The sequence below is a fragment of the Ranitomeya variabilis genome, chromosome 4 (assembly GCF_051348905.1).
Source record: "Ranitomeya variabilis isolate aRanVar5 chromosome 4, aRanVar5.hap1, whole genome shotgun sequence".
NCBI classification, from domain to species: domain Eukaryota; kingdom Metazoa; phylum Chordata; class Amphibia; order Anura; family Dendrobatidae; genus Ranitomeya; species Ranitomeya variabilis.
In genome coordinates this window covers 265476755-265503904 of record NC_135235.1, presented here as the reverse complement: position 1 = coordinate 265503904, position 27150 = coordinate 265476755, and the positions used below count along the sequence as shown (strand labels likewise).

Sequence of the window (27150 nt, the reverse complement as noted above, 5' to 3'; positions counted from 1 at the left end):
CGTTCCAAATTTATGCCTGCTGGAAATAATGATGCAAACATCTAACAAACTGGGCGTATACAACCGAACTTCTGTGTGGGCGTTTGCTTTTTGTCCAATCAAAACATGGCCACGCCCACAAGAAGCTCTCTGGTAAATGCCCAGTTTCTTGATGGGAAGATTTGTATCACTATTTCCGGGGGCATAACTTTGGAACGGAGGGGCATAGAAGAAAAAGGAAAACTGTTCCAGAATCAGGTGATCGGTGGCAATTGTAGAAGGTATTTGTTTAAAATTTTAAAAATCTAGCGATGGGTTCCCTTTAAGACGTAAAATCTGAACTGATTGTTCAAGGGTACAAAAAAAAAAAAAAACAGTTTTGCACCTATAATTAAAATACGGCACAGATGCTTATGACAGCCCATGGTTCACTTTTGGCAATGCCACCTTTTAAATAAGACACAAAATGTCATATTTATCACATACTGGATGAAAATGTCGAAGTAAATTTTCTGTGTCGGGTCGGCGTTCTACAATTTTAGATTTGGAAATGGGAGCTTGGTAAATCTAGGGTTAACGCAGCACATACAAGCCTAATTAGCATCTGTGCATATGATCTATGGATAGTCCCTGGTTTGGAAAGCGGAGTAGGACATGTAGGATTAATTATCAGGCGCCTAATTACCAGCAGTCTGCGCTGCGCTCCCCTTTGTGATTATGGTAATGTGGAGGTAGCGGGTGATTGGGCGGGAAGACGATGCTGATAACGGGAAGGTAGGAGACAGAGATTGGGACGGCTAATTGTCAGATCTGACCCATTTCATGCCCTGAATGTTAATGAGTGGCTCTTGACGTCAATGCTGAGCGAGCTGTCCGTCAGCGAGACAGAGCCAGCTATCGGGGGAGCTGCCGGAGGAAAGCAGTCCCTTTCACCTTGATTCACTCACACACAGCTGTGTGCATGAGCAGTTGCACAGAGCAGGACGGAGTCCGTCTACGTGTGGCTCATACCCCCGCGTTCGGCAATTAATGAGACCGTGCGCGGAGTCAGCGGAGCAGAAGAACAAATTAATCCAACAAATTTCCAAAAAGACATCAAGTGACAACTTTCCTGCAAGAGTTTTTCACAAGACTCCGGGTCAGGACAGTAAAAGGGGTCCACAAGATCACATCTAAAGATGCATTTACATGTGCAGATATCTGACCAATTTCTGTTCAATCAGATTGAAATTGTCGTGCAAAAAAAAAAAAAAAATTATAGAAAAATCAGCCATAAAACTGATCTGTAATAGTCTGCATAATCCAATCTCCCTGCTGTCTTTCCCGACATAAAGAGTCCTCTGTCACAACACCACTGCAGCTGATCACCGGCCACTGATTGGCGGCGGCAGTCAATTGACATAATGTTGTGTGTCCGCACACTGCAGGTAGATCACAGGAGCCAGCTCAGTCGGGCAGGTTAAGTATATTGGGGTTTTCTTGTGTGTATGCAGTGCGGAACTATTAAAAAAGGGGTCATCTAGAAGTGGACAACTCCTTTAATAATCCAGAAAGTGGGTCCCAAACTCCAAAAACCTACAAACTGTGCAGCGTGCTCTCCAAGTGTAAAAGATGTAGACACTAACGGATTTTCTAGATATTCGCATGGCGGATATTCCCCACTACGACCACACAAAGCGCCTTGTGCCCGTCGGATCTTTTCTTTCCCCTGAACAGTCTGCATTGCATTCTTGTCATGTGGTTGTAGTCCTTTTTATTTTCTCTCTGCCGTTAGCTTTGCGGCTGGATGGAGCCGACTTGTCTTTCAATCGAAATTGACATGGAGTGGATGCTACTGTCACACGGAGAACATGTTGCCAGGATGCAGTGTAAAATACAAAGCCGCGTCACTACACAGGTTCTCAGACAAGAGAAACATGATGGTGCAAAGATCCTTGTGCGACTGGGACCACAACATGAATAGTCTGTTATTCTCAGTCTGCAATGTTCATTCCTCTGTTAATTTTCAGACCCCCTGAAGTGTAGTTTGCAGCAGGATTCAAGCTTCAGATTTTGTGGGAGTGTCTCTCTCAGTAATACAGGCTGGATTGTGTGTATTCAGGGTGCTGCAATCTTCATTAGCTCACATATCAGCATGACTTCTACCCTGCATTTATTTCCTCACTTTGTACTTTCCTCCCTATCTGTTGCCTGTTTTCTCTGCCATCCCTGAGCTACTTTATCCCCTCTCCACTGCAGATCAGTGAGCAACCATCTCTGCATCCCTCCCGTTCACTCCAACACAGGGAGAAGATCAAGCAGACAACTGTCAGGATCAAGTTCTGATGGATTGGCATAATTTCTGCAGAATACTCAGCTAAATGAGCAAAACGGTAGAACAGTGTTAGTGAATTTCTGTGAGAAGGTGCACACAGTCTAAGTTGAAAATGTTATGCTTCAGATCTGAAAGGTGCCTTACAAAAAGCTCTGCTGCTGCCAGCTACTCTACGTTTCCAATCCAGAAGGGGGCTGGCTTTAGCTACTAAAATGGGCAATTGTGGCATTTACGGTAACTACATTTTTAAAGCCATAACTGCATAAAACTCATTACAATTGGAGGGCAGGCAGCTGCTGGATGGATCAGGATAATCCAGTGCTACTAAACATCAAAAAAGTGATGTGTCAGATATGAAGGTGCATGCAGAAACCATAATAAAAAAAAATGGCAAAAGTAAGACTTACTGACTCGGCAAAGCTAGAAAGAGTTAAGGGCTTTTGTTAACATTTTTCATTTCTGGAGAATATACCGCAGAGCTCAGTGATTCAGGGGTAGCGGCTTTACGCTACGTTTGCTATTCTATATACATAATAAATGAGTTATCGCCTCGTACACAGATGGCGGCTATGGCCACGTAAAGCTCATATGTAATTACTGAGCAGCTACATTTTATCTCCACCGGATTCTTATATACTAGAGAGGCCAATAATTATCCAAAAGCTGCAATGTTGCCGGACACCGGTAGGGTGACTTTCCAGCTGTGTTTCCTGATGAGATGAATAGACCCTGAATACTGCCTTTCTATTAAAAGATGATGTCCCAGCTTTAGAAGGCAGTTTTCAGATGCTCGGTTAGAAGAGGGTGCGCGGGCAGACGATCAATTCATTGTCTATTGGATGGCTGAAGATTGCAGAGCGCTGTACTCAACTAAATGAATGGAATGGTGGAGTACATGCAGGGTCATCACTCCATTCTAATGCTCGAGGTATGAGAGGGTTTCCCAGGGGTATCACCCATCCTCTGGATACAGTGCCAAGTTGGAAGATAATCAGCCATAATAGATCTTCATTACAGGCACATGCGACTTTACTGTACATCCCTGCATGCCCGGCCATCAGTCCACTGTAACAGGGCATTACATATTGTATCGTTTCAGAGATTGGAGGCGGCTGTCCCAGGGTATCACCCATCCTATGGGTACAGTGCAAAGTTGGAATAACCCCATCACCTATAATAGATCTTCATTACAGGCACATTAATTTTTACAGTACACCACTATGCACTTGTGCAGCCATCGTTCCACTATCGAGGCATTATAGTGCATCGTTCCAAGGATTGGTAGCTGACTGTCCCAGGTATCACCCATCCTGTAGATCACTTGTCGAGTGGGGGAAACCCTATAGCTGTAAGAGGGCATTATTACAGGCGGCACACGATAACTATGCCTCAACTTCAAAAGGTTTTTTGTACTCATACCAATGTTGCACGCGCCACTGGACTCCACGTATATATGAATTTATTTTCCCAGAAGCTCTGCTCTGTTCACATGGCGCCTGGCCTCTGTGCCATGTCATACAGGCACCGTGCCTATAAGCCCTTATACAACTCGTACCTGAGAGTTTGGAAATTGTTAGATTGACTAAAGGCTGGGTAAGATCTTAAACAATAAGAAAGCCAAGAGTACACAGACTGCGGTAACACACAAATCCATCTGTACAAAGCCAACATAAAGAGCCCTTATGAGAAATCCTTCATTCGCCACGACCCGCAGCAATGATAAAGGTCTGAGTACACTGAAGGACCCGACCATCATCATGGCCTTAATAACAGGGTAATCCATTCCCATTACTCTTCCCTCATCATGGACACAAAATATTCTGTATGTCTGATATGGTGGGGCGTTAATGTGGATGAAGGTATGGACAATCATAGGTTAGCTCCACAGGAAGAGGAAGCCAAGGGACACTGGGCGTAATATGGAAGAATACTGCAGCCTGGAGCCCTCCACCAGTAGAGGAAGCCAACAGACATTGTCCGTAGTATGGAAAAACATTGCAGCCCGACACCCTCCACCAGTAGAGTAAGCAAAGATACACAGTCTGCAGTATGGAGGAACGTTGCAGCACAACACCCTCCACCGGTAGAGGAAGCCAAAAAACATTGTCCGCAGTATGGAGGAACGCTGCAGCCCGACACCCTCCACTGGTAGAGTAAGCAAAGATACACAGTCCGCAGTATGGAGGAACGTTGCAGCACAACGCCCTCCACTGGTAGAGGAAGCCAAGAAACATTGTCCGCAGTATGAAGGAACGCTGCAGCCCGACACCCTCCACCGGTAGAGGAAGCCAAGAGACATTGTCCACAGTATGGAGGAAAGCTGCAGCCCGACGCCCTCCACCGGTAGAGGAAGCAAAGATACACAGTCCACAGTATGGAGGAACGTTGCAGCGCGACGCCCTCCACCGGTAGAGGAAGCAAAGATACACAGTCCACAGTATGGAGGAACGTTGCAGCGCGACGCCCTCCACCGGTAGAATAAGCAAAGATACACAGTCCACAGTATGGAGGAACGTTGCAGCACAACGCCCTCCATCGGTAGAGGAAGCCAAGAGACATTGTCCGCAGTATGAAGGAACGCTGCAGCCCGACACCCTCCACCAGTAGAGGAAGCCAAGAGACATTGTCCGCAGTATGGAGGAACGTTGCAGCACGACAACCTCCACCGGTAGAGTAAGCAAAAGATACACAGCCTGCAGTATGGAGGAATGCTGTGGCACGACGCCCTCCACCGCTAGAGAAAGCCAAGAGACATTGTCCTTAGTATGAAGGAACCTGCAACCTAATGCCTGGAGACCAGCAAAGACACCTGCCACAGGTTCAGAGGAACGCACACTGACCCGTTCTAATCCCCATGGTGGTTTGCTCTGATGGCCTGCAGCAAATAGGGAATAAATTGGGGTTTTCACTTCTTTTTTTTTTAATGCTTTTACCCTCCTGCCCCGAACTGTATAATTTCCATGCAATCAGTAATAAATGATGGTGCAGAACCTACTAATCAATGGCTGAGCTTCTCATATGTGTAACATATCTATAGTTGCTAGTGAATACGGAATCTGCTGCTCCAGCACAACACATATGTGATGAGACCACGATTATTATTTTTTTTTAAATTTACACTCCCATGCGTGGAGCAGCGTCGCACGCTTTCCCAATGATATTCCAATTACACGTCAGAAGGACTCTATGCCCCAACTCATTATCACGAGGTCCCATGTAACAGCACAAACACAATTATTACATATAGATGTGGAATGTGCAGCACCGACACCACGATCTGCAGGAATCCCACCAGAACTGCAGGAGGAGGGGCCACCCTTGGCTCCTAGATGCCCGGTACATGCAATATACATATAATGCATCATAATTGCTCGACCCGCTAAAATCTTAATTCCCCATTAAAATTCATTGTAGCCTGCCAATTCCCAATTACAGGGAATTCATCACCCAAGTAATGTTCTCACTAAATAAAACCAGATGATACAGATTAAAGATCAAAATAAAATATTTTCTATTTTTATTTTTATTCTATTTCAACTACACAATCTTATAGGTGTAGGAGGTGTGCTGTGACATCTAACGTGAATGGTGGATCCTGTGTTATCTACTGTATATAGAGGTGTTATCAGTCATTGTACAGGAGGAGGAGGTGAGCTGTGACATCACCTATCGTGAATGGTGGATCCTGTCTCATCTAAATTAAGGAGTTACTCTTTTATTGTAATCCTGCCTGTGATGATAATGGGACTGCTGAGAGGCGTCCCTACAGAACAAGGAGTGTCAGTCTTCGTATTATCCCACACGAAAACTGCAAAATTTCAGGATTAATTTATTTTTAATAGAATTGATTCAAGATTTAATTTTCGCCAAGACTTAGACTAAGTAAAGTGGTTCTCATCTGCGCTTTGAAGGAGGTTAAATTACGTGGAGATTTCTGCCAGGTATCTCCGGTGTTGTGCAGAGTGACCTAGCTGCTGTATCAGTAGCTGCACCCGATACAGATCCTATTCCATGGTCATCTCCGGCCTGTATATCCAGTATACACCCCTGAATGTGTCTGCCGCAGTTTACCTGCTATCTTGATGTTCATGTGGTTATCCAGCAGGAGGTTTTCAGCTTTCAAATCTCGGTGCACGATGTGGCGACTGTGACAGTACTCCACAGCTGAGAGGATCTGCCAAAACTTCCTCCGCGCCTCTGACTCACTGAGGCGCCCGTGGTTCGCCAAGTAATCTGCAAAAGAAAGAGTGGAGATACTTTAATTGACGTGAAGCCAACAGGATTCCGGTACACAGCAGCTCCACTCGATTTCGGGGACATCCACACGGGTCGGAATCGCTGATCATTAGGCAGAAAATATGGCTCAAAATTCTCATCAACTCTGGTTGATTTTGCTTCAGACATTCCATGGCGGATTCCGAGAACTGATCTGAATTCTCAGAATACACGGAAGGTGGATATCTATTTTTCTGTCATTTTAGACAATTTTCTAGGATTTTCACTTTTAACATTAAGTGAGCAACAAATCTTTGATCTTTCCTCTATGAAAAAAATAAAAATAATCAGCATGCTGTGGAATTACTGTAAATGAGACCAATTCAACAATTTCGATCAGATTGGACATACTCTTATAGTTCTTCAGATGATGTTGGCAGCTGGAAAAACACAGTATAGTCTAACATCTATCGATGCAGAATAAGGGGGACAAGTAATCACCATACCTAAAAGATCAAAACGTGCCGAGACGCATTACAGGAAAACAATCTTGCTTTTAGGCCAAACGTGTTTCATTTTTTTGTGATTTTGAGGTCCGAGTCTCCAGCCAGAACTAAAGGAAGTGATGGAGATCCCTGCATACTGGCTCACCATTGTATTCAATGTAGGGTGTGTATGTGGTGAGCACCTCAGCTCCCTCTAGTGGTGGTCCATATGTATGGAACGCTGTATCGGCAAAATGAAAAAATGTCAAGAAAGCATAAAAGTTTAGGCAGGTGTTAAAGGGTGCACATTGGGCCCACATTCAATGTTATACCAGAGAATTGCATACAAAGTAAAAATAGAAATGTGATACCCTGTTCAAGGTTTTTTTGATAGAGTTAAATATTAGTTTCTTCCCCCTACATGCTACTCCTGAACGAGTTTACCACTAGCCGTGTTACGGAATTGTTACATGTCCCTTATCAGTTGATTTATTTCCGAATTTTATAGGTTTTTTTTTTTTTTTATATTAGAAAGAAAAACAATTGGCAAGAAAATATCTGTAATAATAGAGAATACGTTAACAGGGTTCGCACAAATTAGGCCTTCCATAATAAAAGTGTTTTTTTCTTCATTTCTGGCCACTTTCCAGAAATAGAATGGCTTCTTTGTTCCAGGAAATCTGACTGATTCGCATTCTAACCACAGCAGACATTCTGCTAGAAAACTTATTAGAGGAACATGTCAGAATATGGGTCACTTGTTTAAAGAGTTCTGTTCGGGTCAGAGGCTATCCATTCAATCAACTTGAAACCTACACATTAAGCCATTTTTCCTGGCTTTTTTTGAGGGTCATGTTCACAGGTCAGATTTGTGCCGTGGAGTGGATTTGCAGTTTGAAGCGCTGCGGACTTACACTAGTCTTCGCCCCGTTGCCATTAACTAAGGCTTATCCTTCTGTGCGGACTCACGATACTCATTGCCTCTAAGCTGGGGGTTGGCAACCAATCAAGATAATAATCGATCTCCATAATCTTTAAAAGGCGGAATGATCGCGCATGCGCAATGTTGCTCCACCAACAATCTCAGGACGGATGAAGATCACTTAGTGTGGCAGGTGGCTTAGGGATGGATGTATGTCTAGTTACCCAAACCAATAATGGTCATATTGGTCATGGAATAGTCCCAAAAGGAGACTAAAAGGAAGAAGTGGAGCTTATTTAGCCCAGATGTTAGGGTCCCTTGATATGTGAAGATAAATGTATAAAAACTAATCCTGATCAACGATACAATTAATCGTTTTACCTTTTGAAAGGCTCGAACTTCTAGGGTTTTTCATCATTTCAGACGCTTTCCTCTCCAATTAAATCGACGACAATCTGATGATTTGCCATGGTTTGGATCTAACAAGGAAAAGGCCTTTTAGACCTATTCTAATACACCATTATATGAATATTCAGCTAAAAAAGAAAAAATTATGTATCCCCTTATTCACAGCGATCTCGAGATGGGGGATCTAGCAGAGTGAAAATGGGGCTGTAGAGTATTTCGTATTGAAAGGAGAGGAGGCGCACATGTTCAACCCCACCCCCATTAAATGGTCAACGGGACTGCCAGAGAAAGTCAGTTATTTTCGGGATAGACAATGAATGGAGCGAAGGATGCTCAAGTGCACTTCCACACCATTTAGGAGGGTGCTCTACAGCCCCTTTCTCAGAGCTCCAGATCACTGATCTTGGGATCGTTGAAGATTCCGGTGGTAGGAACCCAAGCGATCAGCAAGCTATCAACCTGTGGATAAGGGGTAACTTTTTATTTTTTGGAATAACCCCTTGATTCCTGGAAAAGGATCCTGCACATTCACAGCTAAATAAATGCGCAAAGTCATGAGGACCAATACATGAAGCAATACCAATGGGACAAAAGGGATCATCAGTAAAATACCTTTTTCCCACCAATTAATTTTGTTTGGACCATGGAAAACTTTTGCGTAGTTGATTTGATGAAATCATAAGATCTTTGTTTCTTATTTTCATGGGTTGTAGAAGTTTATAGACCCTCTTTATTAAAAAGAAACCCATCAGGTCCCCTAAGCAGTTACTGCACTTAAGAGCCCACTTCCTGCATTTTAGTAAGGTCTCTGATGTCCCATACCAACGTGTGCATATGTTGAAAAACAAGTTCTTTTCTGATGATTGCCATCTGAAAATTACTTCGGACTAATCCCGTGGGTGGGTTGTTGCTTCCCCACCGGCCTAGCCTGGCCCCAATCATCATCAAACGTTCCCTCCATTGTCCACATACTTTCCAGCTTGCTGCAAATTTCACGTCTCAGTCTTCCTCCAGCATGCACAGTGGAAGAAAAGCCTCTCATGAGGATATTTGGAGTTAGACCTCCACCAAATTATCCGAGGCAGAAGACTGCTAACCATAGTCTCCGCAGTACTAGACTGTGATCGGATTCCAATGGCCACTGTGTAATGCTTCATCTGACCCGTAGGAGTGCTGCAGGGAAATTACACACTAGCTGCCATGTTCTAAATGAGATTGGAGCTGATCACTGACGGTCTGAACAACAGGACGACCTGTGATCAGCGGATTTTTGGAGAACCAGTCAAAACAAATAAGGCATCTATGCAAGTAAGGCATAACAGAATAGGTGGAGTATAAAAAAATATATATTTCTCTGCAGTACACGATTGCCTTTCATTCAAAACTACCAAAAGAGAAGACGAGACCAAATTTGTTTATACTTGTAGCCCAATGTCAGGAGACCACAATTAACCCTTTCTTGGCCAGCAGGCTAATTGTTAACCATTACAGAAGTAATTATTGGCCATAAATAAACAGATATCGTGTCATACGGATTCACTGCCGGCAGAGGATACATAATTACGGGCTAAATTATTGGTAGCTCGTTCTAGTTACGATGGTAATTACAGACAGTTAATTAAACTATAATCTACGAAACAATATCCAGATATCGCAGCCGGCACCGTAACTTCCACAGCAATTATCACTTACATCGGTGAGGTGGCCTTACAGCCCCCTTATCTCACGTAATGAGAGCCATAAAATGCGGCACCGCTGGGCTAATATTCACAAAGTAATAATTCTCAAAGAATTGATATCGGTCACAGTCTCACAAAACTTAAATTCAGTCTGGGAAGATGAGAACTTTTCTTTTCATGGATTTACTTTTAATGGACCTTTTTGTGTAACATGGCCTGTAGAAATTTCTGAAAATAAGAATTTATAGGCGTCTCAAAGAAATTGTAATTTTATATCAAAATTTATTTTTTTTCCCCATTAGATGATTTCTATCAAAATTTCAAAATCATGGAACTGGATAAAAAATAAAAGTTTGTTGGAATTTTTCTTTGCAGAATTTTTATTTTGATTTTTTTTTTTTAACTGTTTGTATAAAATTTTTGCAAACTTTTTCCGTTACGGTACATAAATTTGAAAGTGGATGGGAAAAGAGAGCAGGAAACAGGTTAAAATTAGGGCTATAGACAGGTGTCATGACCTCCTGGAATTTGAAGGAAGTCTTTTCAGGTAGATATGGGTGCAGTGCTTTCTACTCCACGGTAAGTGGACAATTCGGTGCTTCCTACTCCATGGTAAATGGATAATTCAGTGCTTTCTACTACACTGTAAGTGGACGATTCAGTGCTTTCTACTTGGTGGTAAATGGATAATTCGGTGCTTTCTACTCCACGGTAAGTGGCAATTCTGGGCTTCCTAACTTCACAGTAAGTGGACAATTCAGCGCTTTCTGCGCTCGGCGGTAAGTGGACATCACGGTGAGCATAATCATGACCATTCAGCTGGTCAAAATGGTATCTTAAGTGCATTTACTGTATACAGGACTGTGCTCTGCACCACAGGGGGTGTTCAATTAAATTCTACGTCTCATGTCCAAATTCATACAAAAAAAGTCAAGGAAGAAATTAGTACATAAGGGCAAGTATGCCGGAGCAGGGACGAGTTTGCACCATGTCCATTCCTTTACATCCATTTGATCAGACTAAGATAATTTCAGTACTTATTTTACTTTAGTCTAAGCCAGGATTGGACTAGCCCACCGGCAAATGCACTGTTGGGTGTAGGTGCCTTCACAAAAGTCGTACCCCCCAGCGTTCAGCAGAAGACATCCCAATTCATGTCTAGCTGTGAAGTCAACTCCTTGCCACTTGGTTTCTTACATCGAGAAAGGTGCCGGTTCGGAACCCACAAACATTGGACCAATAAAGTATTTTCATTTACCGCAGTGCAGTCCATTTAAGATGATATTCTCCTCTACAACTACTTGGCATTGGTGTCTTATTTGTAGGATGAGAGGAACATAAATGCTACGTCCTCAAATGAAAAGACCCCGAGTTGGTTCTACTATGGATTCTCACCACCAAATCAGCTTACCAGCTGGACTATAGCAAGAAGGCTTGTAATTCACAGAGGGAAGGTCTCTAAGGTCACAGACCCTAGAATAGTCACTGATGGTAGTAGCTGCTGATGATGCAATAAAAGTAGTCTGGCTGACGACAAAAAGGTCATCACCACCAAAAGAGCATTGAAGAAGCTACAGGTCAGAGGACAAGACAGAAGAGTAGTCAGCACCAGTAATAGAACAACAGGTGTCAGGAGAAGTATGAAAAGGGCAAGGCAGGAGCAGATAAGACTGTGGCCAAGACCAGTCAAAAGAGGAGTCAAAAGAACTCACAGAAACAGGAACCAAGAAAGGGGATGAACTCAAATCAGCAGAGAACGTGGTGCAGAAGTCAGGCCACCAGAGCTTGACATCATGTTGGGACAACCCAAAATCCTGACTCAGATTGTATAGCAAGTTGATGGCTAAAGACAGAAGCCATTGCGTCCCATCACTGAAGCTTGACTTTAGGGCTGGTGGACCATCCAATCATTCTAAATCGTGGCCTAGATGATACGAATTTGTCCTCTTCCCTACAATGCCTGGCACATCTTGGAGAAGGCTAGAAATCAGCTTGTCATCCAATATGATACATGACATGTTCTGGTTGGGGGACACTTTTCTGAATACTGGTATAACCCCATAAGAGCACCACTTATCTTCCCTTACTTCACTTTCCTGTAAGAAGAGCACTCGTACAAAAAAGGCCAAGAACTCGGCAGATTCGCAGATAATATTACAGACCAACACTGGGGTTTAGGCATCTGTATAGATTGTGTATAGCGAATACTATTTTTAGGAATCTATTTTGACTGATCATATTTATCCTGGAAACTTGTTATTCAGAGTGCAAGAACAGTTCAGACGTCTGAGGAACCACATGCCGTACTGCGCCCATCCCTGCAGGCATGGTGCATCACATGGACTCCGCAAGGCCGGAGTGTAGGACTGATGGGTACACGATTGTGGCTTCTGATGGGCTTACATAAATTTGATGCCAATCAGAAGTAAATGGGTGGAGGATAATTAAAGGATTTTTTTTTTTTTTTTTTTTTTTTAACACAGGTCTATAAAACAGCCAATCAAATGTTTGTAAGAAAACTCATGATACCATTGTCAGAAAAAGCCAATTCCCAAGTAGCATGCTTGTTCACCATATTCCTTATGTGGCCTACAAGATGATCATTTTCAGCAGCACATCCGAATGTGCTGCCGATAATCTGCCGATAATATGCAGAGTGTATGAGAACTGAGCTATGGTGTCAACGATGGAGTTCTTTAGTCCGTAAGTCACGAATGGTTTCTGTAGTATTACGCATATGGGAGCCGAGGGGAATAGATCTGTAATCGAGCCCCCAGGCTCATACAATACCTCTGTGAGCCTCAGACTTCACATGGACATGTACCTGCTTCTTCAGGATAAGATGATACCATGCATGGAGCATCTGCCGGCAAGAGACCCAGCATTGAGTTAAGGCCCCGTCACACTTAGCGACGCTGAAGCGATCCCGACAACGATACGACCTGTCAGGGATCGTTGCTGCGTCGCTATGTGGTCGCTGGTGAGATGTCAAACAGTGAGATCTTCCCAACGACGCAGCAGCGATGCGGCGACCTGTAGCGACCTGTACAACGATGTCGTTGGTCGTTGTGACCCTGTCACATGGCAGCTATTATGACGATTCAGACCTCGATGAGGGACGTCCTGTGTGACGTTGTAGTCAACGAGGTCGTTGGTAAGGTGTCAAACACAGCGATGTGTGCTACCCAGCGGGACCTCAACGATCAAAAAAAGGTCCAGGCCATTCCGACACGACCAGCGATCTCACAGCAGGGGCCTGGTCGCTGCTACGTGTCAAACATAGCGAGATCGCTACTGAGGTCGCTGTTGCGTCACAAAACTTGTGACTCAGCAGCGATCTCGCTAGCGACCTCGCTTAGTGTGACGGGGGCTTTAGAGCACAGCTTCACCGCAGGTAGCAAAAATCAACACGACAAACCGGTGAAAAATCTGTGCCATCCAAAAACTTAGCCTTCTCTTATGGGTGAATGCAATCTGGCAGAATCTCAACACATTTTTTTTTATTAAAGGATCATTCATCTATTTTAGCCGAGGTTTTGAAATCTCCAAAAATCTCACCTCCCTTGCCAAAAATTTTGGTGCAGAAATTGTGCAGATTGCAATTTCACAAGACAAATTTAAGAAAAATCCACAAGATACGTGGATATTGCGTGTGAACGCATATGGTGCGGAAAATCGGCAACATAATTTACTGCCAGCTAAATAAATAAAAAAAAAATAATAATAATAATTTCCATGTGGCGGAAATTTTCAGCAGTGGGATTTTGGAATCAGCAGCATATCAATTCTCTCACTCTGCAGCACGCACTAACAAATCTACAGACTTTGATGCACTATTTGCTGCAGAACACCCGTTACGTGCGTGCGTATTTGCGGTCCGATAGGCTCCTAGATTATTTCACAAACAGCATTTTCAACATCACATTCCCGATCTAGACACCGAACAAAGAAAATAAAGCACTAAGAAAGCCATTTGCAAGGGGAGGATGAAAAAAGAAAAAGGTAATAACAGAAGCGTTATCGTGTTCCTAAGAGGAACGGGGGTTTTCGGGTGAAATGTAACTTTCAGCACAGCTCCTAATTACAATCCTTTCCTAACAGAGAGTCCTATTGGAGGCTACTGACCTTCAAACCTCCTCTGAGCAGTTCCTAATGAGCTGGTTGAGTGATACCGGCAACCACGTCAGCGCTGGAATAATCTCTGCTAAATGTCCCAGTATGTTTTGGAGTCATTACTCAGACACAGGGGTATAGCACCTGCATTCCTCCAGCTAACAGGCGGCACATACACAAAGCAGATTTCACCCAGCGATTAACCCTGCAGCTCCTGGATGAAGCGCAGTATTACCAGCTCTAATCAGTGGTGCTGATGGAAGAAAACTCCATGGGTTTTAACTAGACAGTCTTATAGAAGTGCATCTGTGCAATACTGGCATTCGCAACTCTGCCGCTTCGACACCATTCGCAACTCTGCCGCTTCGACAACATGTAGCTGTGTTCTTGTACATCAGTTGTATCCAGCCGGTTGTTTTATGCCTGAACCAGCTATAATGGAGGATTTGGTGCGCCGATCAGGTGTCCATAGCAGAGTCAAAAAATTCTGAAAGCAAACGGTTTAGAAAAGATCAGTTTTGGCATCTGGGAATCTAGACCATGCAGAGATCGCAGAGGTTCTGGAGAATGCCGCATTACATCTGCCCTACCTTATATACCCCCAAAAAAACATCCGACCACCCCAGATTTCCAAGGCCACATTTTCGACCCCACCATACCGGCAACCTTCTGTAAGCAGACGTTTCTAAGCAATTTTTGTTCCAGTCATCTCAAAGGTCACACTGCAACTGCCCATGGTTTGCCTGACAGAATATGACCTCAATCCTAAAATGGTTGCCCAACTTACCAATGGGGTTCCCATCTGATCAGGTTGATCTTTGACCAATTATGTGAAGGCACAAAACCGGAGCTGTGTGTGAAGGGGGCTGGCTCCAAATTTTCACCATTAAGCTGCAGTTGTAGATCACAAGTTGGCCACAAGATGTGTATAATTTAAGGAATTCGTCTGACCACACATTCCAGTAGCTAAGCCAGAGCCTTTTCCTTGTTTATACATTAATTGTGACAGAGAAGGGGTCTGGCTCAGCTACTGAAATTAGTGGCCCCCTTCACACACATCCCCTGGACATCTAGTGATCTACGACCGAAGCTTATAGGTGACAATTGGGGCACTTTTCAGATTGAAATTATATTGCCGAGTTGCTCTTATGTACATCTAACCGTATTTTCATTGGACAGCCCCTTTAACCATATAGAAAGCAGAAGATGATTTTGTGACTACTACATCCTTATGAAGGTCTCTGAAGTCCTCTTATTTCCAAGTAACCAGTGAAGTTTAACCAACCACCAGCTGATTGCCACTCGTGCCCCGCTGCCTGGAGGACCTGTCTGATTTGCCTCTGAAGGTCAGGGCATTAGTTGGTACTTGGGTCACAAACCTCCCTAGAATCAGTGCAGGCCTGTGATACTGGCCTCTGCGACACCAAGAGGGGGGTTGAACGTGACTTTCCTCAGCTAGGAGGGCTCTCATGTTACACTTCACTGGGGAGGTGATAAATGATGGCTTGTTAGCAGTCCTATGAACAGAATATTTACAAAGTGCTGTGGATGACGCAGGCGAGCTCTTGGCATCTGCTTGTGATACTTATTCTTCGTCCGGCAGGGGAATTTAGCAATGGAGGGAGGGAGAACATTGAAGTCACACTAGAGATTACAATTTGAAGTTGCAGAAGAAAAATGAGCAGAGACCTTATATAGTAAAAAAAAAAAAAAAACGCGCAGAGTTATGGAAGCCGCAAATTTTTCTCTTATTAGCTGGAACTGTAACTTTTTACTTCTATGAAAGCGGCTAAACATAAGTGAAACATTGCCACTGAGATAGGAAAAATCGTATCGTAGGATCACACAATCGTACCACAGTACTTCTGGAAAACTTCCTTCAAACCCTTAAAGTTTTTTTTACCTCTTTGCACTGCGCACGCAGCATCGGCCAGAAGAAGGCACGGCCGCCCGGGCCAGAAGAAGGCACGGCCGCCCGGGCCAGAAGAAGGCACGGCCGCCCGGGCCAGAAGAAGGCACGGCCGCAAGCGCCACAAGAAGGCACGGCCGCAAGCGCCAGAAGAAGGCACGGCCGCAAGCGCCAGAAGAAGGCACGGCCGCAAGCGCCAGAAGACACAGTACTGCCATGGTCTCCAGCTGGTGAGGTTGTGCAGCAGAATGTGCCTCTCTCCCCTTTCAGTTCCTCAACCTGAAATCCACACAGTTTGGCGGAGCGCGCTGCTAGATACCACAAACTTGCTGCTTTTGAGAGATCAAGGATTTCTTCTGCTACAATTCATGGCTAACAAACAACTTTAGCCAACAATTAGGATGGATGTCCAACTTGGAGGCAGAATGGAGAATATGGCGATGTCCACACAGCTTTTGATACATGCAAAAATGATGAATTTTTCAAGGAAAAGCATTGTTTTGGGAGTTTTTGTTCCCCTGAAACATTTATTTAGGAGGAGTTGCTTTTTTCTGCTTTCTTTGCTGCCTTTTCATTGGACAGTGCTTAGTTTGCAGAAGTTTCCTCCACGATCATGCTTTTTTTTTTTCCACTAGATGCTTTTCTAAACCATTTCAGAGAGTAAAAAGGCCAAAAACCCTGGGCATATAAAAGAGCAAAGTGGATTTTCCTTAGATAGTTTCCCAAACAATGTTTTTTTTTCAGGAAGATTTTCGAGTTGATCCACTCCAAATAACACACAAAAATTCACGTGGACATAAGCCTAAGAGGGACACCCCCCGATACCTCTCGAGCCTCAGACTATTGGCGGATCACACCAAATCGGGAGGACCTGCCAACTCCGATCCAGTTCCCCACCAGTGTCCGTGCCAGTGAGCAGCTGGAAAGCCCTCAACTATTATGTTCCACAAACGTTCAAGGATTCCGTGAGGTCCACCACGAAGGACAACACACGAGTCTCTGCAAAATTCTGCATCGGACCTGGTGTGCTAAGTGAGGAGGAAGTTTTCTGGTCTGAAAATTTTGGGTGACTAAGCATTAATGATCTGACCTGTACCTAGCAGGAGACAAAGCTGACTCTGTGCTTAGGAGAGGGGGAAGAAAAAAAAATTAAGTTAGTGAGCACAGGAAATCCTTACTTGACTCGAGCAGGTTTCTGCACACAGATGCACATCAAGGAGGATGAATATAGCCCTGTGTGATGGAGGTTTGGCTTTCCGTTGTGAAACCGGCAGGTCATCAAATGAAAGTGCCAGAGGATTGTGCTGCTTAATAAACCGCAACTTTATAGCTCAAGTTCTGCAGGTTTCTAGAACTTTTTGGAAAAAGAGTTAACTTCTCAGGGCCAATATTGGATCTGGGATTATATCAAGAGTGTTTTCAGGGTGAACCTGTACATTTTGTATCAAATATAGAAAAATGTATTTTACTCACTTCTATAGCGCCATTATTTCCACAGCCATAGCATTGATAGTTTAAGAGATTTGGAAACCTTTAAGGTTTTGTTTGCATTTATTTTTGGGCTAAAAATTATTTAGGTTTCCTTAAAATTTTAGCACCATTTAGTTTCCTTGCACATTGTTGGCTGCAGAATGAGAATCCAACAGCGAGCTCCTGCTGACCACAAGTCTTTTTTTCTGGTCTACTCTATACTGATTTATGACTGCACGAAATTATCAGAGAAATCTGCTTCTTTTTCCTCCTGATCAGTCATTCTTAATTTATAGGTAAAATACTGTCTTCAGTGAAAACAGACTTTCCAGTACAGAAACAGGAGATGACAGTTGGTGCTTATAACATTCTATGGAAAACTAAATGTCATTGCAGTAGGAGGTCTGTGTCGCCTTTAGCTCCTCCATAGAACTTTAAAAGCACCAAGCGTCATCCATCTCAGTAATGTGAAATATTTGTCTTCACTGAAAACCGATTTTACTCATAAATTGAGTGAAAGAAGCAGATTTCTCTGATAAGATATATCACAAATTTTCATTTTCATGTGTACTATTCATTTATTTCATAAAAACGAAAGCTACTCTTTAAATAAAAAACATTTGCAGCCAAGGTGTCCAAATTGTTTAAAATATGGAGAGGCCATATTAAAAAAAAAAAAATGTAAAAAAATTGATTCAATAACCTATAAAGTTTATCACATTATTGTGCCTGAGGGGCTCGTAGAAAGTTGTCCGAGTATATTCCCATCATATATATGTAAAACCTATTAATACAGCTTTTGGTCACATGGCCACCGATCTTCCATGATTAAGAGTTTTTCTACCTGAAACGAATTAGCGCGTTTGTGTAATTTAATAGTAGCACATTCAGCCATTTTTTTAAAATCCTATATGATTGAAGGTCAAGTCTTAGCTACTTTTCTGCTGTGCCGGAGAACATCCCCCCATTTGGACCACAGATGTGCCACTAATACCGCATACTGGCTGCTTCCAGCCGGGTGACCAAAACAGGGTTGTGTTTCTAGTGTTGGCACATAGCATATGAAGGAGCCCCAGCAGAGACAAGGGCGAGGGGGAGACCCGGCAGAGTCGAGGTTGGGGGGACCCGGCAGAGAGAAGGTGTGAGGGGGGGACCCGGCAGAGAGAAGGTGTGAGGGGGGGGCCCGGCAGAGAGAAGGTGTGAGGGGGGGGGCCCGGCAGAGAGAAGGTGTGAGGGGGGGGGCCCCCGGCAGAGAGTTGTGAGGGGGGGCCCGGCAGAGAGAAGGGGGGACCTGGCTTAGCCATTTAATCAAGTTAACCGGCCCACTTCATACACTTCACTAATGACGAGGTGACACTGGAAACTGCCTCTTGTTTTGGAGCTTTAAGGATCTGAAAGATTTTGGTGACGATCAGTGAACGTATCGAAATTAAAGTGTGTGTTAGTAAGTTTCATAACTTTATAGAATGTTTTATTTTCAAAAATGGACAAAACCATAAAATATTTATTGTTTCCTTTCATCTAAATGGAAACCTTTTTCTTGTCACACAGCTCTGAGTAAACCTCTACGGCCGTTTTGCATCCACAGCTCATGTGCAGATCTATGTTACAGAAAAGCAGCAGGGCGATCCTGAAGACCCCTCATGTGCTGGGCACGTTCTCCTGCACCGAAACGTCAGGAAACTTATATTCCATACTAACTGCATTATTTTTTTTTCCTGGCGCGCTGCTGCAATAAAGGGAAACTGGTTGCAAAACTGGGCACGCCCTCAACATTCTCTAAAACTTCCTATATGATGAGCCAGGTCACCATTAGATGTAGAATTACAAGTGGCTAAAGCTACGGAAGTATGGTTTTGCTTTTTTGTTTTTTTTACACCATTTTTGCAGCTATTCCCTTCGTATCTCCCATGTTGGAGGCGGCTTCATCCGTCCGTGTTAGGGCGCGCGCTATACGCTGCCAACAGACGTGGAAGATGGATACAAAGCAGAGAGGAATAATGACTGGGATGGAGGAAGGTCAGAAACTTCTCAGATCTGCTGCCAGGACTGTGTGGTGAATAGGAAATGACATTTGTTTGCACGTTCACAGTTCGCTACAGACCCCCGATGGGCCGGCGGACCCCACCCAGCGGAGTTATGTAAAGAGCTTGTGCAATAAAATTATGGGGCTGACGAATCAAGGAACCGGCAAGATACTTAAGGACGTATCTGCTGAAGTGCGAAAATTGGAAGAATCCAATCCATCCTGATCAACGTAGGAAGAAAAGGGGATTAGAACCCATTCTTTAGTGATTAGTAGTGGTGCAAATGGCCGGACCCCGGGCCGCCCGTCAGTTGTGCAATTTGCACGGTTTATAGACGAAGCTTTCTTCTAAGCTCTCCATCGGTGGTAAAAAAAAAAAATATATATAAAAAATCTAATTGCGTGATCATATTGTCCGTAGCCATAGAAACTGTATCACGACTTCTTATACAATCTATGACATGTCCGGCACATCGAGGATGGCTCCGTTTTCCTGGAAACTGCTCAGTACCCCGCGCTCGCTCCCGCTCAGGCCGTTCCCAGCATTTATGGCATTCAATCAGCTAATCAACACAAGATTGCACAAGGCAAAGAGTAACCGTGGGGGAATAAAAGGGAGCAAAGCCAACGACGGCATTGTATAGCAGCTAACAACGTACATTATCTGTACGATACACGGAGTATTATAGATAGGTGCATTTTACCGTCAAAAAGGAACTCGTTGCTAAATCTGCCATCCCTAATCCTCCATGATATACAGCATAAAAGAAAAAGCTGTAAAGTAGTTTGCATTACTTATAAAGAGTCATGGGGCGGTCCTGGTCCAAATATTACAAGACAGCCTCAGCGGCAGCCTGGGCCGGTACGTCTAGCCACATGGTTGCAGGCGAGACTAGCTTGTGTTTTTGGGACTGCATGACTCCTCAACTCTCTTAGCGGATGCTCCTTCATGACCTCATTTTTTTTCCTTGATGCCTTAACGGTAGTTTAAAAAATGATGCAGTCTAGGGAAGGTATAGGTGATGATTCAATGCAAAATATTCTTAAAAATCTGGATAATGATTAGTGATGAGGGAATGTGCTTGGGCGGCATCCGAGCATCTGGGCTAGCTCGTATTTTATGTTCTAGTCCCCGCGGCTGCATGATTCGTGGCTGTTAGACAGCAGCAACAAGTGCAGGAATTGGCTGTTTGTTACGGAATCACTGCACATGTTGTGGCTGTAAGGGTATGTGTCCAGGTTCAGGATTGCATCAGGATTTGGTCAGGATTTTATGCAGGTAAAATCCTGACCAAATCTGCATCGGAGGTCACTGGCAGGTCACCTGCGTTGTTCTTGCGTTGTTTGCGCATTGTAAGGACATGCTGCGTTCTGAAAAGATGCGCCGCATGTCCGTTTCCATGGGTCTGCCGCATGCGTCTTTTAATGCATAGTGGAGACGGGATTTCATGAAATCCCCTCCACTATTGCTGTAACATCTGGACGCTCTACGCAGCGTCAAACATGCAGCATTTCTTGAACGTGGAAACATACCCTAACAGCCGCAAATCATGCAACTGCGAGGACTAGAACATAATATATGAGCACACCGTAGAGATACTTGGATATCACCCAAGATACTCGGATATCACCCGAGATGGCAGATAACTGAAAAGTCAGGTTGGCTGGCGGGAGCCGTCTGCGAAGGATGGTTAGGGTTAATCATCATTTAGCGTCCAACCTACAGATTTTGTTGGAAGACATTGAACAATTTTATTGGAATCTGCCACCTTCTGAAAATATTAAATTCCCATTAAAATGTCATCATTTTTCTATTCCTCGGCTCCTGAAGCCGTTCTGCCGCTCGCTTAGAGAAGTCGTGAGCCAGCAGGTTGAGTCACATTAGTTCTCGTTCCTTTTTACAAACTTTATCTGTCTGTGACACATGGTGGTAATGAGGGCGATCGACTTGCAAATGAGCGACTCATGGGTGCAATATTATTGTTGGACGCTGAATCTCAATCTCACACAATTAAGGTAGGAATGCCAAACTGGCACAAAATCCAAGAAAACGCTGCAAGGAGAAGTTTAGAGCACGGTCGGTGTGAAGTCTGCGTGCCGCACATCACCGAATATGTCCCCAATCTGATGCGGACGTATGAAGAATTTCCACCCGTGAATAATGTTGTTCTTTTCTTTTTGATCCAAGTCTGTTCAAAATTATGTGCGAATATATATCGGGGGAGCGTCCATTTTTCTAGTAAGGGCTCGTGCATGCAACCATTTTAAATCGGATGAGCGCCATCTGTGGTTTTGATGGATAGCGCTCATAACTATGTTATTCTACAAAGGCTGTGAACGCCTGAGCTTTTCTGGACGGTCAGAGGAAAATAAAATCGCAGCAATACACGATTTGCCTCCGAGAATCAGATGGCACTCGCCCATTCAGGTCTGAGTCCATGAAAAAAAAAAAAGAAAGAAATTGGACCGTACTCTGATGACATCCGATTTTCATGGACTGACGCCAGGGTTATGGAGTCAGAGTCGTGGTGTCGAAGCTCATTTTGGTGGAGTTGGAGTCATGGAAATAGAGGAGTCGGAGGTTTGGATTATGGACGCCACAGCTCTGGCAGAGCTGTGGAGTCGGAGTCCATTTTGGTGGAATTGGAGTCGGTGTCATGAAAATTGAGGAGTCAGAGGATTGGCTTACCGACTTCACAGCCCTGACTGACACAATGGAGAAGGTGGAGAAACTTTTCGTCTCCACCTCAGAGAAAAATCAGATCCCACTCTAATAAGAGAGAATTAGCTTAATAGGACAAATTTTCTTCAAATTTGCTTCAAGAGTCAAGTAGATGGACGGAGCCTCTGGGAATAAGTCACGGTGGCCATGCACAAAACCTGCACAATTTAGCTTGCTCGAAAACCTTTGAGTCAGGGTACCCCATATCAAGCCTGTCTGAAGTGACAAGTGCCGTTGTCTCCATGTAAAGCTCGGTGAACCTTCCCCGCCTCCGATCAGCAGAGTCCGCCAACAAGGGAATCCCATTGCTGTGCGTGCACTATAAAAAGAAGAGGAGGTTATCCTGTTCTCAGGGTCATGCCAGGGCATGTTTATTGAGCATGAGCACTGTGACTTCTCCCATTAAGCGCCTCCTCTTTGACGCCTGAAAAATACATTTAACACTATTTTTAAATCGATCATGCTCCTACTTTTAGATATAAGGACACCCTAAGAAACCAAAAAAAGAAAGTAGCAGCGCAAAAGAAGATTATTTAATTAATTTATTTAATTTATCACTTGGGGGGGGGGGAAAGAACTTCCGGCACCCTTTTTATAGATGATACCAGGAAGATCTCTGGGGCAGTAAGCGGTCAAAATGGTAATTTTTTTTTCATCTCCAGCTGTGCAAAGGATTTAGAGATTTGCATTAGTGAAGTGAAAAGGTGGCAAAAAAAAAAAAACTGCATGTGATTTTGTGCAGTGTTCATAGGGTGCAGTAATGGTCGGTGGTCGTCCCTGGACTGGATGTCGCACCACTACAGATATACAGTAACTAGAAGGAAATAAATAATTCATGAAGATCCCTGGACAAGACGTAAAGCATCTCCTCTGTCTTGTGGTCTGCTGAACGAGTTATGTCCCAACTCCTGGAGAAATTTTCCTAGAAATAACCATTCACAAGACAAAAATACAGTTTATATCTGAACAACTTTGGTACGACTAAATTTAACGTGAAGCACTCGTGACGTCCAGTGGCTTCCTCTTCTCCTCGAAAATCACTATCTTTATACCCGTAAAGCTGCAGCATAAAAAATAAGTGTTGAGCGGTTGTGCTCATCTTGGAGTCATTACGGACCGGCATGAATAATGACATCAGACCAGCTGTGGTGAGCGGCGCCAAGAACACAAAGTTACTGGATTTTCTCACTCGCTGCCGAGTCCATTAATCGCGGTGGGGTAAGGGGCACGTTACAGCACGACTTCCAGTTTTGCTTAAAACGGAGGTTGTCTGAGTTGTTTTCTTTTGCAGTCTGATACTGAGTAATGACAGATCATCTGATCGCTGCGTGATCTTCAAGCTTATGTGCTATTATATGAGGGCAATGAGTGTTCACAGCAGATGAGAGCACTTCAGATATCAAGGAACAAACTGGTCGCTTACAAAAAAAGGCAATACTGGGTTACATGATCGGCTCTACAAGGAGGACATGTCACCAGGTCAAAACGTAGCTAGTGTTTGCTCTTATTTTAGTCCTGTGTTCACTGAATATTCTGTTTTTATTTTATTTTTTTAAATCCGCCATACGGTTCTAGACATAGGAACCCTTTAATAAAGAGCAATTATTTTTTTTTTACTGTCTTTACAAGGAGGAGGAGCTTCAAAGGTAATTATGCAAAGCAACCAAAAAACACGCCCCCGAGGATTCTTGTGCACAACACCTATTTATTAAGACAAAAAAATGCTCTAAAAGGATTTTAAAAAAGCCCAAATCTCTGCATACGTACAACGGATTTCAATACAACAGAGACTGGATCACTCGGTGGAGCAGAGGGAATAAAATAAAAGCAAAAACTACTCTTCTCTGGAAAGGAAGACATATCTGAGTAAGTTTGCCTAGCCGATCCTCGGTATGGGTGAAAGAGTGATCAGGTCAGTGCTTCTAATTCTCCGTTCTAGAATATCGATGAGGACCTCGGAACCTAGACCTGCATCGTCTACAGGTTGGAAGGATTTTGTATCATGACGTAAGTAAAAAGAGAGACGCGACTCCTGCATCTAATACAAGGCCTCATCGTGAACTGCTGGCAGTAGAGAAGAAGCTGCGCATGTGCAGTAAAATCTATTTCTTTTAGGTACTACTTATAAAAGAGATGCCGCTGACATTCAAGTATTTATAATAATATTCAGCTCATCTATTCACGAGCAACTGCTGACACGACTAACATCTTGGAAATCTCTACATCGTGAGCAGCCATCAGTAGCGAGGCGGATACGCATGTGCAGCTCTCTCAATCGATTTATATGAGAATTTTACAGAACGCTGACCTAGTGGGCTGACAGCGGCGCACAACAGTGAACCTACCAGTCTCAAGAAAGATGTGGGACTGCATCCATAGTACAATGTGGCTGTATAAATTTATAAACTGGCAGAGACCCTTTCATTGGAGCCATAAGGTAGCCTAACTGGATATTCCAAGCCTTGCTACCCGACTATTGGATCACCAGGCCTTTCTGGATCATTTTGATGAATTTTCTTCTATTTACCATTTCAGGGATTTATGTCACATGCCTGAATGATACTTGGACAAGAAAAGTCCCTACATTACCACTGGAGACCTTCCAGATCTCAAATGTTTACACATGCCAGTGCCGAAAACCCAGAACTATCCTAGGAGGAGCTGCCCATGTAAAAATAACAGGCTCCATCCTACCACATCAGGTTATTTTCTAACACATGGGTATCAGACCTGCCAATGCATGTGCGTCACCGCAAATGAGATTTCCAAGAACAAATCACCACCGACCAACGGGGCCTGACAGCTACAACTCCCTGAGCAAACGTCCCGGGACACAACGGCCCAGGAGCCATCGACGGCTCAGGATGCAAAACATCCCCAACCAGCACTAGCATTAAATTACATTACATTTCATAGGAACGGCCCGTAAAGACACACCGCTGACATTCTCAAGTATTTAAGATAAATTTCAACTCCTCAATTCTCTGGCAACTGCTGACAGCAACATTATCTTGGAAATTTGTACTTCCTAGGAAACTGACGAAACTTGAAATTCTGAACTTGGCCTGACACTCCGCCATGTTTCATGACTCAGAACTCGTACACAGCTGAATAACAGATCATTCCATGGACGAACAATGATTTATGAGGCTGTTCACAACCCGTCCCCTCCATACATCTCTGCCTCAATCTCCCGATATCTCCCCACATGTAATCTCCAGTCCATAACCTGTCCTCTCCATACATCTCTGTCCTAATCTCCTGATACCTCCCCACATGTAAATCTCTCTGCCCTAATCTCCAACATGAAATATAAAGAATACCTCATAAATTTAGCATCGCCAGAATTGTAATTACCTGCAGAATCATGTTACTACCAGGACATTGTGACCAGACAAAATTTGTAAAAATAAAACCCAAAACACAGTAGCAGAATTGCATTTTTTTTTTCCATTTCACGTCACTTAGAATTTTTCCCTTGTTATTTTTCCAGTACATGGTATGGCAAAATGAATGGTGTCGTTCAAAACTACATGTGCCTGCAAAATAAACAACAACAAAAAACCCACACCCCCTTGTATGACTGTTGAGGAGAGGGGGAAAAGAAAAAAAAAAGTAATGGTTCTTTCAAAAAAAAGGAGGAGGAAAAAACAAAAGCTTACGGTGAAAAATTTCTTGGGATTTAAAGGGTTGAAAATATCTGAAGAGAGGACACATCTGTGAGAATGGCGGGTTGTTGCGCGCCTTTGTGACCGGTCAGCTTACAGCTGTCATTCCGCATGTGATGACCGTGCCGCAGACCCACCGCTCCGTTGCAGCCAGCAGTGAACAGAAGCCAAGCAATACCAGGAACACACTGCTCTCCGCTGACCGAGCCTCCGCTGGAAGGAGGAAGACTTCGGTTCGTGCGCAGAACGAGTAATATCCTGAGTGATGGCCAAGCAGGCGGATTATATGCCAGGGCTGCTACTATAATCCAGAACACGAAGTTACTAACAAACACCATTACACAACATTTAGAAATGAAAAACAGCAAGGACTGGGCTGTTCCAGGACGGTGGTTGCTCTACACATGAAACAAGAACATTTTATTAATGGGGATGAAAAGGAGAAAGTTTCACTTAAAATTCTGAAGTTTCCCCGAGCCAAAAACTAAACTAACTCTGCTACATAAAAATATAATGTGAAATTCAGAAACATTATGGCTGACTATGCTAGTCCACAAAGGAGCAGAAATATCCTCATCCGTGGATGTCGTCTCATTTTACTAAGCAAATTATATTTTTAGAATAAAAATCATTTTTTCAACTTAAAGAAGAAAAAAAAAAAGTTGGACAGTTTGTCTTCTGCAGCCTCTGCGTATTGCAGTGCATAATAGGTTTCTATAGAACGAGTAACCAGTGAATCTGCCAGCGAGCGCGTTCTAGTCCACCTCTTATCTCTCTTCTTCTGAACAATTTTCTAAGTCGACAAAGTCTAAGAAAAGAGGTGCAGAATTTTCTGCACAAAATCTACATTTCCTGGCAGAATCCGCAGCTGCGTTTTTTATGCGTTTTTAGTGCAGATTTTATTTCTATAATGGAGGGGTGCAGAAACGCTGCAGAACTGCACAAAAGAAGTGACATGCACTTCTTTGAAATCTGCAGCGTTTCTGCGCAGATTTTTTCTGCACCATGTGCACAGCTTTTTTTTTTCCCATTGATTCACATTGTACTGTAAATCACAGTGCAGTTCTGCAGCATTTCTGCTGCAGAAAAATCTGCTGCAGATCTGCACCAATTCTGCACTAAATCTGCATCGTGTGCACATACCCTAAAATCACAGATGCGATCATAAATCAGCTAAGAAGTTGTTCAGGAGAAGAGAGGTAAGAGTTACAGATCACAACAAGCATTTTATAGTGTGCGC

General features: G+C 43.6%; 1 protein-coding gene across 1 annotated transcript in view; it reads right to left on the bottom strand.

The window, feature by feature from the left end:
* The window catches only part of SIK2 (salt inducible kinase 2), a 115951-nt gene that overhangs the window by 46697 nt on the left and 42104 nt on the right, over window positions 1–27150 (bottom strand). The window contains exon 4 of the mRNA XM_077249755.1: window positions 6365–6526. Within this exon, the coding sequence (XP_077105870.1) occupies window positions 6365–6526 (162 nt within the window). The remainder of the gene's footprint in view (window positions 1–6364; window positions 6527–27150) is intronic.